Here is a 12693-nt window from a genome sequence, read left to right on the forward strand (position 1 = left end):
TCGTATCGCAACAAATTCTAAACTTAATCAAGTCAATTATATTTTAATAATGGTCGATTAGACCTATTAAGATTTCACGTCTCACAGATTTCATTATTAATTTATCATCACCAAACTTGAAGATCATCGGGTATCGACGACCGCTTGATCAGACAACATTAAATACATCCTGAGGCATTAAAGTATAAGATTGTAATACCCGAGCCTCACCCGACTCTTTTTTTATCAGAATGCATTCCTATGAATGTGGAAAATATATGAGATTAGTCGATTTGAATTAATCCATCTTTTACATATCATGGAGTACATCAGTCGTACCAAAAACAAAGTTAATCGGGTATTTGCTACACACTTAATCAGATAGAAAAACCCATTTTGCTAATGAAATTGTTTCTTAATAAAGAAGCTTTATGAACCCGATCGAGATAATTTTTTACAAGAATGATGTAATCAAAAAGAAAAACAGAATCAACGGTCTAGATCATCATAGTTGTGTCGTGGTCAGATGGCTACCGTATGTTCAAGACAGCACAAGACTTAGTTTGTTACCAATTACATTGAATATATATAATTTAAAGGTCATTACAAGCTCAAGTTTACAGTGGTCGATCTGAACCGCTAGAATTTCACGTCTAACTGATTCCATCAATGTCACCAAAATCGGAGATCATCGGATATCACGCGACTGTCTGATCGAACAATATTTGATGCATCTCGAGGCATTAAAATATTAAATTGCAAGACTCAACCCCCACCAGAGTCTTTATTTTTTGATTCGAACCGTCTATCTTTTACATATTACGAAGTTCATCAATCATACCAAGAATGAAGTTGATCGAGTATTACTACACATTTGATCGGACGATAACTATCATCCAAAAGCCAAATTGCGTCTCAATCAAGGAGCTTTCTAAATTTGATCAAGTCATATTTTTACAATAATGATTTAATTAATAAGCACAATGAAAACAACGGTCTCGACTGTTAAAATAGTTTTGTCTTATTGAGATATGCTAAACAATTGTGTCGAAAATATTAGTATATATATATATTGGGATGGTTTTGGAGTGTAACGCCTCGATATTTTAAACGAATATCGGCAGCATAAATTATTATTTTTCGAAAAAGATTTCTTTAGTCAACCAAATAAACACGGAAGTATCAATATAGGGATTTCTTTATTTCAACTCAAATTGAAAATACAAAACTTTTATTCAAAGGTAAATATTAGTCTGACAAGCATTGAGCCGACTTCTCATGAAAGATACTGACTCAAAAAAAAATATTTATTTAACCTTAATAAAATCTGGCAATTTATTGAAATAATTTCAGAGCGACTCTAGTCTTGATACAGATCCCAAGCATACTCGGTCTCCGCCCCTAGTATTCTTCCTGTGTCAAACTGCTCCACCATTGAATCCTGCATACTCTGGCAAATTGGTCGCCGAAGCAACCGATTTACCAGGATACAAACGTATTCGTGAGTGATAATTCACTCAGTAGAATAAGCCTAACCTTACCAACCCCTTACTTTACAGCTAAGCAGCTTTATCACAATTCATATGAAAATTTCACTACAAGCATTAAATAAATAAATCCATTAGCAAGCCTTTAATTTAATTTCTTTTGAATCTCACATTTCATAATCATACCTGCACCATAGTATCCATCACTTTTTCAAACTCAAAATTCCGTTGAACATATTTCAAACGTTCTGCTATCTTCAATATCACGGGGTATTAGTAGACTATCCACACAATTCTTGGTCCATCAGGCTGCCCTCAAGGTCCTGCTAGGCTACCCTCAATACCTGAGGTCCTGTCAGGCTACCCCTGAGGTCCTGCTTAGCCACACCCTCACAATTCTAGATCCATCCGGCTGCCCTCAAGGTCCTGCTAGGCTACCCTCAATACCCGAGGTCCTGTCAGGCTACCCCTAAGGTCCTGCTTGGCCACCCTCACAATTCTAGGTCCATCAGGCTGCCCTCAAGGTCTTGCTAGGCTACCCTCAATACCTGAGGTCCTGTCAAGCTACCCCTAAGGTCCTGCTTGGCCACCCTCACAATTCTAAGTCCATCAGGCTGCCCTCAAGGTCCTGCTTGGCTATCCTAGCTACACCGGGTCTTTCAGGCTACCCTCAAGGATCTGCCATGCTACCCTCAATACCTGAGGTCCTGCTAGGCTACCCCAGAGGTTCTGCTAAGCCCACAACTTTCATCTATTTTTCCTTTTTCATTAACCATAACAACGTCTACATAATTTCTCATTGAAATCACCAAGCGAATCTAAGTCCGACTCAACAATACAATAATCATGAATCCATAATAACATAATCAGTAAACATGATATATTTTAATGGGAAAACAAACATAGCAATTGATACTGTGCGAGCAAGTAAAGCAAGTAGAGTTTTATGATTGGGCCAATGCCCTTAATTTATTAAATAAATGAGAAATTTTATCAAACAATTAATTTAACTAGTAATCCTTCATCATTCTATTTATTTATTATAAGAATCATATTCAATTAACACTAAACCAAGGCAACTCATTTATTTTCATTATCGTTCATAAATAACACACAAGTTAAAACCACCCAAACACAACTCTTGTGGCCAAAATTATAAATTCAAGAAGTCCAGGGGGATAACTGTAATCGTTTTGCCATTTTTTCCAGCGGGTATGAACAGTTACCCCAAAAAACATGAACAGTGTTCACGCCCGTGAACAGTGCATTCTCGGAAAAACTGGGTTTTATTCGTTCGATTCTAATTTCGATTCTAATCATAAAAACTAACATCATAGTACCTTAATATACTCAGGGAAGACATGAGAGGGATTATAATACCTTTAATCCTGACAAGGCGATTCGGTGGAGTCCGGTGGGTTTTCGTTTGGTGGCGAAAGATTGACATTCTAGCAGCAACTTAGGGCTGGAATAACTTGACCAAACATTTACCGTTTTGGATGATTCTTGTGTCTCTCGCGAAGATCTTGAAACGTTTTACAACTTTCATGAAGAAGTCTAAGCCCGAAAACCACTCTAAGTAGTAGAAAAATGGAAGTTTAGAAGGATCGCTAAATCTGCCTGGAAATCAGAATCCGAGAATTTTACCTAACTTTGAATGGCGATAACTCTATCAATTCTTGACCGTTTTGGGCGATTCTTGGGTCGAAATTGAAGCTCTCGACGCCCTCTACAACTTTTGTGAAGAAACTTAGGCCTAAAAATGACAGCAATTGCGAGGAAACAGGCCGTGAATAGAGGGACGTGATATGGACGAAAATCGAATCCCTCTTTTCTTCTTTTTTTTTTTTTGTTTTTGTAGAGGACTAGGAGTGTTGTATTGTGAGAGAGGAGAGAGGTATTTATAGAGGAGAAGTATAGAGGTGGTGGAATTCGGAAGGAGAAAGAGATATAGTTTCAATAGAATTCTAATTAGCGTTTAGATACGAAGGATAAGAGATGAATGTATATCTCTAAAGTATAATAGTATGTTTCGAATACGATTTATTTTTTTGTAATATCAAATATACACATAATAATATAATTTAATTAATAAATCTAACTAATTACTGAATTAGTTTTAACATTTTAAATTTGTATTAAAAAAAAAAAATAGGGCAAAAATCCGGGTCGTTACATGGGGATTCTTAAAAAAACCTCTAAACCCCACCCCCAATCTTCATCTCATAGTTTTCGATCAAATTTTGATGATCCGAGCCGCTCAATATGTTCAAAACGTGATTTTAAGTGTGCCTGCAAAAAAATTGTCAAAAAAAAAAAACCGGGAATGGCTTGATTTGAGCAATTTTTTATTGCACCGTTTAATGAAGTTCAATAAAAAACTGTTCGGGTGACGCTCTTTCCGGTCATTTTTTTTTACTGATTTCTCGCGGATACCCTTAAAATCACGTTTTGATTACATTGAGCGGTTCGAATCATCAAAATTCGATCGGAAACTTTGGGAGGGTTTTTTTAGAGGTTTTTTTGGGATCCCCGAAACCGCCTCATATATATATATAGAGAGAGAGAGAGAGAGAGAGAGAGAGACATTGTTTGGGCAACGCTTGCTTTTTCTTTGGTCAATTCCAGTGCTTTTCCTGAGTGGCTGGGAAATGCAGGGTCCATTCTAGTGCTTTTTTTGGGCCACTGGTAAATACCTGGTCAATTCCAACTTTTATTTTTTGGACCGTAGAGAAATAGTTGGTCTTTTTTTTTTGAAAGGCAGAGAAATAGTTGGTTTATTTCTACGATTTTGCTTGGGCTGCCAGGAAAACCACATTCTCGCAGCAGCTAGAAAAAGTGCTAGTGTAGACCTCTTATTGTAGCGATTTTTTTCGAACCGTTAGTAGAAAAAGTGCTAATGTAGACCTCTTGTAGTGAGTGTATCATGACAAAATTAGTGTCACCATAGCTCTCCCTTTTAATCTTGTTGCCACAAATGGGATTTTGTCTCCGAGCAAAAAAAAAAAAAGAAGGGATTTTGTCACAATATGTATAAACTTTTTTTGTGACGAATAATTTCGTTGTAAGAACCTACACTAGTTGCTATTAAGTTTTTTTTTTTGTACCTATATGTACAATTCCAACCATGTCAAAAAAAAAAAAAAATGTACAATTCCAAACCTTTTGCAACAAAATAAATTGTAGGATGAATAATTTCTTTTTGTGACAAACGTTTTCATCACGATATTTAAAAAATAAACCTCTGTTGTGACAAACTTATAGTGACAAAATTATTACGTGGCAAGATCCAATTCCTGCCGGCAAGAAAGTTTCCCACCATACTTGTTGCAACGAAATCGATTTTGTCACGATAACTCTACCTTCTACGGCTTGATGCTACAAAATGAGATTTTGTCACAACAAGTGAACATATTGTGATAAAATTATTTTTGTAGAAATTATTTTTGTAGCAAGAACTATAATTTGTTGTATGTTCCTTTTTTTTTATTTATTTAAAGGTTTCTAAGTAAATTTTTTTTTATTTGGATATTTTTAAAACAGGATTGGCACGTGCCACTTACACTCGGGGGCATGGAAGAAAAATTCCATAGGAAGAAGAACATAACAACTCCTTTTTATTCATGAAAGCACTTGTATATCAACCTTAGTAACTTGTGGGGTTGATGAGTTTGTATGATTGATTCCAATATCACCACCAACCTCATCATCCACTTCTTCTGCTTGGTATGTGGAGTGAACACCATACAACACATAAAACAAAGTTGTCAGACAAGCCCACACCCCAAATCTTTGGAAAGCCGACCTCTTTAAGCTAGTCATAAGGAAAACATTAAGGAAAATCGACGCGGCGGCCGGCCACGGCATGAGAGGCACTGACCACTTGGACGCCGGAGGTGGGGGTAGGTGGCGGCAGTGGAAATGGACCATGTAGTGGAAGAAGGAGGTGGTGGCGATAGTAAAGCCGCCGAATGTTGCTAGGCCCCACCAGTAGTACTTTTGGTTGAGCTTCCATGATAAGGAGAAGCCGAGAGAGGCGGTGGAGAGGAGGAAGAGGAAGAGGAGGGTTGGGAGTGGTTGGTTGGTGGTGGTGATGACGTAGCGCCGGTAAATGAGAGCGTTTGCCACTAAGTAGAAGACGAGGAGGGTGCTGATGGAGATCATGTCAAACACTATATCCAGGTCTGTGAAGAGTGCTATTGATGCCGTGCAAACCCCTACAAAAATGTTTATGAGGTGAATTATAAAGAATTCATGATTCTTTTCTTCATATTTGAAAATAGAAAATAAAAAATCGTAAACAAGATATGGGAACGATGAGGATTTTATCTTCCATGAATAGTTTCCGAGAACGATGGGTGATTGAGATATAAAAAAATGAGTATTTAATTTCTTGAACATTTTGGTCTTAAGAGCTTATAAAGCAAATAATATTCTCCATCACCCCAAGTTAATTTCGTAATGTATATACTTGATCAATTTCTTTCATATTGTGCAAATGAAGAAAACAGTTTTCATGAAGCCGATTTCAATTGATTGTAACTTGATGTGGTTCGATATGGTTGAAAGATATTACTGGTCCTGCCGAACAAGACAGTGGAACCTAAATGGTCATGAGGATTTCGTAGTTTTAGCAGTGTGATTGTTAACCTATTGTTAACCTGCTACAACTCAATACTTGTATGACAATATTACTACATTAAGTGAGTAGAGTCAACCTTGACTTTACGGGGTCCAAAGTAAATCTAAAAATAGATGCCCGTTACGAATTTCATAAGCAAAAAGAAAATAAGATAAGTCAATTTCAAAAAGTAAAAGTACTACTCCATTTGCCCCGTACTTTTGTGCACAGTTTTTAATTTTTGTTTGCACCAATTTAAATAACTAATTGAGATATTTAATTAGTGCAAAGAAATTTTAAAAAAAACTATGCACAGAATTACTTTATTTTATCAAAAAATTGTATATCTTTTTATAGGGTCTCTTCAAAAAGACAGTGGGAGTGACAATCATTTTGTGCAAATCTGGGTCACATATTCTCTTTTTACTCAGTTTGGGCGCCTTTTCTTAGTTCTTCTGTTTGGGCTCTCTTATTTGAGGGACACAATTCGAATGAATTTAATTTTGTAGACTTATATTCTAATGAACAACTACATAAATTTTGGGTCCAATGATCAATGAAAAAAACCATAAATTTGGGACCCCTCCTTAATTTTTAGCAAATTTTTTCAGGTAAAAGCGAAAGCATTGCTAATTTGCTCAAAACTGGCATTGTAATTCAGTCATTGGTATGTTGGCACTATTTATTATTTGAGTCCTTCTATGGGTACACCATTTGCACACCGTATGTGTTGTATGAGACCCATTTCAGAGTTCCACAGAAATAATCAGAGCCGTTTAATTTGTTTAAAATGTGTTTTTAACAAGAAATTGAGCAAAGAACTGATCAAAACCAATATTCGACTGAGCTAATTGATTTTTTACAAGGTTCCTTAAAAAGACATTTAAAATAAGTTGAGCGACTTCGATCATTTGTGTGGGACTTTAAGATAGGTCTCACACAACGCGGTGTGCATTTGGTGTAGCCATAGTGTTATATATTGTTATTATTTTTCCTTTGGATAAGAAGTATTACTAATCTGGCACAAGAAATTACTGGCATTGCGATAATTTGACAGGGGGTTGCCTATCTTGTTTTGACTAATAGAGAAAGACAAGAAGAGTTTATGCTTTGCACAAATTAATGGCAGCTAAAAAGTATGTAGTAGTACTTTAATTACTTACCTAAGAAAAGAGTTGCATTAAATGGGGTGCCAGTTGAAGGATGGACTTTGGCTAACCAGGAAGGCACAAGCCTTGCCCTTCCAATGACACAAAGATACCTAGCTTGCCCAAGCATGGCCACCAGTAGAGAAGCCACAATTCCAAGGCTTGCTCCAGCTCCCACCACATTGCTTGCCCATTTCCATCCCATGTTTTGGAAAGCCATGGAGAATGATGCTTTATCTGAAATCTGTATGCATGACACATAAATATTCCAATTTGAACACTGCATGCCCTCTTGGTTAGGAAATTTCACTAAGGAGAACTTTAACCAAGCATAAAATTATTTATGCATGGGATGTAAGTCACATTCCAACGATGACTAGCTTGTTGTAATACATGTCATATCAGCTTCTTGTTTTAAATTCCTCAAGTAAATTAAAAAGTTATTTTTATTTATTATATAAACGAAACGAAACGAAACTAAACTATAAATCTGGTGTGTCTTAATAAGTCACTTTCTTTTATTTTACCCAGTTGGCCTCTACACAGAAAATGATTTTGGGCCCCGGGAGGTTTGTCCCAAATAGTCACAAGAGTTGTATGATTCACGTGGGTCCCCGCCCAATGTCGAGTCTGTTGGCTGAGCTTCGATTACGGTATGGTATTGTCAGATGCGAACATAGGGCAACTTTATTTGTTTGAAGCGGTTGTTGGTATTGAGTAATTTCCCGAGGAACATGAAATAATGTGAGTTTACTACTAGCAGCTTTAATGAATATTGTGTGCTTCATGGAATTCAACCAAAATGTGATTGTCTGGTCTTCTATGCATCATTGATGTTGATTATGCAAGGTCTAAGACAGATCGAAGTTCTACCTCTGGCTTTTTGTCGCACTATTTTTCTTTTTGGCATCTCCTATGTACGTACTACATATTCTAGTTAGTCGATCAGTTTTGAGGGGGCTTAATTGGATGACTCACCTTGTCATAAGGCACCATTACACACAGTGATAAAGCCATGAGGCAATATAAGGCAGAGACAATGACAACAGAACCAACAATGCCCATTGGGAGGCTCTTTGAAGGGTATTGGATCTCTTCTGCCATTGTTGAAACTGAGTCATACCCAATGAAGCTGAAATAAACTATGGCTGCTCCATCAAGAACACCCTTCACTCCGAAAGGAGCCAACCCTCCTGGTTTTACTAAGTTTTCCACACTTCCATTGTAGAAACCAGCAATCACAATAAACCCGAAGAATACCACATGAAACACTGTCATTATCAGGTTCAACATGGAGCTTTCCTTTGTACTGCAATAGCACACAGAGAGAGAGAGAGAGAGAGAGAGAGAGAGAGAGAGAGAGAGAGAGAGAGAGTATTACTTCGTAGACCATTAACAAGAAATTCAATTAAATAGTATACATTGTCAAGATGCTCATGATGACCAGTTGATAACAATCATATACTAAGCCTTGATTAGTTGTAATACTGTAATGATCGCTCCCTATCCAAAACCAAGAAATGTAAAGCCAAATAAAGCCACTTATCAGATTTCAAAGATATACAGCAAATAATTGATGGCTAAAAGATAGAGGCTTCGGCTCCGTTCGGCTAAATAAGTCAACTGGTTTATTTTTTTTGTCCTTATTCAATTTTTTTTTGTATTTGTTAGTTTTTCGTCAATTTTTTGAAAATTATTGTATCGTCATAACAAGAGGAATCTAAAAAGTAAAAAAATACGATCGAAACCTAATTTTTTTGAATAAAGACAAAAATAAGCCAACAGGCCAATTTTTTCATCTTTATTCAAAAAAAAAATAGATTTCGATAATAATTTTTTATTTTTTAGATTCATCTCGTCATAATGATACAATAATCCCTAAAAAATTGATGAAAAACTAACAAATACAAAAAAAAATTGAATAAGAACAAAAAAAATAAACCAATTGACTTATTTAGCCGAACGGAGCCTTTTGTCGTCCGGTTGATCTTCTGAATTGATATTGTTTTTTTTTTTTAAATAAAACCTAAACCAAATGTTTAGGTGATTTATAATATACACTGCAAATATTTCTTCCAAGGACTATTTTTCATTCCTACGAAAGTAGAACTGAACAGAAATTGCATAGGAAAAAAAATTCATTCAAAAAGTGAAATGAGAGAATTTTGAAAAAAAAAAATTTAGATTTTTTGTTTTCTTGAAAAACGAAATTACGGTAGCCGACTAAATGAGCGAAGCCAAAGATCATGAAATGAGGAATGAATCAAATCTTAAGACTCAAAAAGCCAAACATGCAGGTAGAAACCAAGAAACAAAACAAAAATAAAAGTAACAGGCAATAGACCTAGCTATAACTAGTCATGCATAGCCACTAAAGCAATAAAAAAAAAAAAAAAAAACCACTACTACAACGGCCATCAAATGCAATGACTGTTATTACTACTTACTCCAAATCCAAAACCAAAACAAGAATAAGATACCAAGACAAAAATACATACATGTGTACGTACACTCGCACGCGCACACACACTCATATAAGTAACTTGCCAATGTTAAAGCAAACAATGAAAAATGACCTACAAATAGGATTTTTACATAGAAAACTCATCATGAATAATGTGGTAGTAACATTACCGATATCGTAATCAAAATGATGACTATTTCAGTTCGAGTGAAATAGATACAAAAAGCCGAATCTTACTATTTGAGAATTGTATACAAAAAGTAATTTGTTTGCGAATTAACTAGTAAAATGGCGACCGATTGATTGCAAAGAATTAAAAGGATACGAATGAACGAGGAGTAAAAATTATTTTGAATGAAAGAAATTTAAAAAAAAATAAAATAGCGTATTCAGAGTACAAGAGTTAAAATTCACCTATGACAAAGGCATAGAGTGAGAAGAGCAATAAGAGCAACAGCTGGGAAATCCAACATGTTGTAACCCTTCACAAATCCATCCACTTCAACTCTCCATGAGTCTGCATCACTCACTCCAAATGCACAGCACAGATACTCTGTGAAACTCCTCGCCACCGCCGCATTTGACAACACATATTCCATTAATATGTTTGCCCCAGCAAAATAACCCACAAATTCCCCTGCGAAAAAACACAAGATTAATTAATTTCATATATCATGTATACCATAATATCAGTCGGGTCGCCAGCGACCGAGGTGTTACATAAGTATTGGATGGTGACAAAGGAAACTCTAACCGCTAACCAATGAAATATTGCCATATAATTTTGTTTCGGAACGACTATGGAGACATATATTAGTTCTCTCTAAGAGAAAAATGGTTTTCATGCCGAAAGATAGACTGAAAGTTACTACATTAGATTGGATGGTGATAAAATGGACCTCACCACTATTTAAATGAAAGGCTTGCCCCATCACGGACTTTCGGCTTGTACTAAGAGAAAAATGATTGCGGCATTGGAAAAATAGCCGAAAGTGATTGAGTTGTTGTCATGACCAGGGCGACAAGTTGGCCCATCGCTATCGAACGAAATAATGGTTACTTAAGTCGGGCTTTGGACCGACTTTAGATCAATACAACAGTGCTAAAAACTAAAAACCAAGAAGCTGAAAAGAATTGTAGGCATCAACAGGCATACCAAAAGTCACTCTTAGATAGCTAAAGGCGCCTCCGGCCACCGGAATCTCAATGGAGAACTCAGTGTAACACAAGGAAGAAAGAAGCGCGGATACACCTGCAATGACATATGATATGACGACAGAAGGGCCAGAGATATTAAGAGCAACGTGGCCGGTGGTGACAAAAACGCCGACCCCAAGCATCCCTCCGATGCCAAGTGCTACCAAATCAAACCAATTCAGTTTTCTCTTCATGTCTGCACCTGACCTTAGCCTCACTTGGTTGAGCTCTTGGTCTGGGGTCCATGTTGCTAACATGCGCTTTCGGAGTCGGTGAGGGGTTTGGGAGAGAGAGTGAAGATAGGTGGAGAAGAATATGGTGGTGTGGGGCGGAGGTTGAATGGCTGCAGCCATCTTTTGTGGAGAATTAAAGAGAGTTTTTTTTGGCTTCCATTAGAAGGTTGAGGGTGAAGGTTTTATAGGCATTGGCAGAGAATATATTGGTAGATCTTTTTTTCTCCTAAAGGGTGATAGATAACGTGGCACGGATCCTCTGTTCCAAAATATATCAATCCTTCTCTGTCAATAGAATTCTCAGCCATACACTATGTCTCCACATTTGTGACTTTGGAGATATTCATATCTCCCTATTGGAAAATGCTACGCCCACCGAACTCCCAAGTGGTGAGAGTTCACCGAATGGTACCGCCGACGTCGTTTTGGTGTTGAAATGCAAAAATAAATCATTCTTTTCCATTGGTTTTATGGTTATCTTAGGGCTCTTCAACGAAAGCCTTAGAGCTAAAAATTAATTATGACATTTTAGAACAAAATGATCAAAAAAATAAGATTTTTGCATCGGTTCAAACGGATTGAAAATTAGAATACTTAATTTTTTTAACCATATTTTTTAATATGGAGTAAACCATCTAACAAAATTGAAACGGCAAAAATAAACAATTCTCTTCATTTGGTTTTGCATAGGCCGGAACCTCTCTCTTTCAGCCTGTAGGACGTTGTTTCTCTCTTTCAGCTTGTAGGACGTTGTTTTGGGTGTTGAAACAAAAAAAATAGATTTGGTTTTATGGTTCTCTTAGGGCTTTTCAACAAGAGCCGCAGAGCTAAAAATTAACTATGATCCTTTAGGATAAAATGATCAGAAAAATAAGATCTTTGGACCGGTTCAAACAGATTGAAAATTGAAATACTTAATTTTGTTAGATGATTTATATATTAAAAAATATGGTTAAGAAATTAATTATTCTAATTTTCAATCCGTTTGAACCGGTGTAAAGATCTTATTTTTCAAATCATTTTATTCTAAAAAGTCATAATTAATTTTTAACTCTAAGACTCTCGTTGAAGAGCCCTAAGAGAACCATGAAACCAATGAAGAGAATGGTTTGTTTTTGCCGTTTCAACACCAAAACAACGTCGGGCGACCATTTGGTGAACTCTCTCCGCTTGGGAGTTCGGTGGGCGTAGTGTCTGTAGGTAAAAGTGCAATGCGAGTTAAAAGACGAGAGATTTAGGGACAGAGGATGCCTTGTAGGATAATCTTCGTGGGAATACTAATTTCACGCCAATTTATTTTCAGTAGGCCTTAAAATTATGGGAGGTTGGTCTCGATATGTACATTTAGAAGCTCTGCCATATATGGGTTTCTTTAGCTTTATTGAAAGGCACCTAGTTGTACTTTTGAGTCTATGTTAAAAGGACCATAATGCCCTTCACACAAACAAATTAACGCACACCCTCCCACAAACATAGCTTTTGAGAGGCCCAAGACTCCGAAGGGTTCTTTTAATATTGGAGAAGCATGCAGAAAGGTGGAAAAAGGTCCAAACATTTTGAAATC

General features: G+C 36.5%; 1 protein-coding gene across 1 annotated transcript; it reads right to left on the reverse strand.

The window, feature by feature from the left end:
• Window positions 1-5056: 5056 nt before the first annotated feature.
• LOC131333828 (cationic amino acid transporter 6, chloroplastic-like) lies at window positions 5057-11331 on the reverse strand. The gene is made up of 5 exons (XM_058368590.1): window positions 10856-11331; window positions 10114-10336; window positions 8214-8544; window positions 7251-7479; window positions 5057-5683 (listed from the first exon to the last, which is right to left on the reverse strand). The coding sequence occupies exons 1-5, from the start codon at window positions 11247-11249 to the stop codon at window positions 5088-5090; spliced, it is 1773 nt and encodes a 590-aa protein (XP_058224573.1). The 5' UTR covers window positions 11250-11331; the 3' UTR covers window positions 5057-5087.
• Window positions 11332-12693: the final 1362 nt, after the last annotated feature.

The sequence above is a fragment of the Rhododendron vialii genome, chromosome 7a, assembly GCF_030253575.1.
Source record: "Rhododendron vialii isolate Sample 1 chromosome 7a, ASM3025357v1".
Classification (NCBI taxonomy): domain Eukaryota; kingdom Viridiplantae; phylum Streptophyta; class Magnoliopsida; order Ericales; family Ericaceae; genus Rhododendron; species Rhododendron vialii.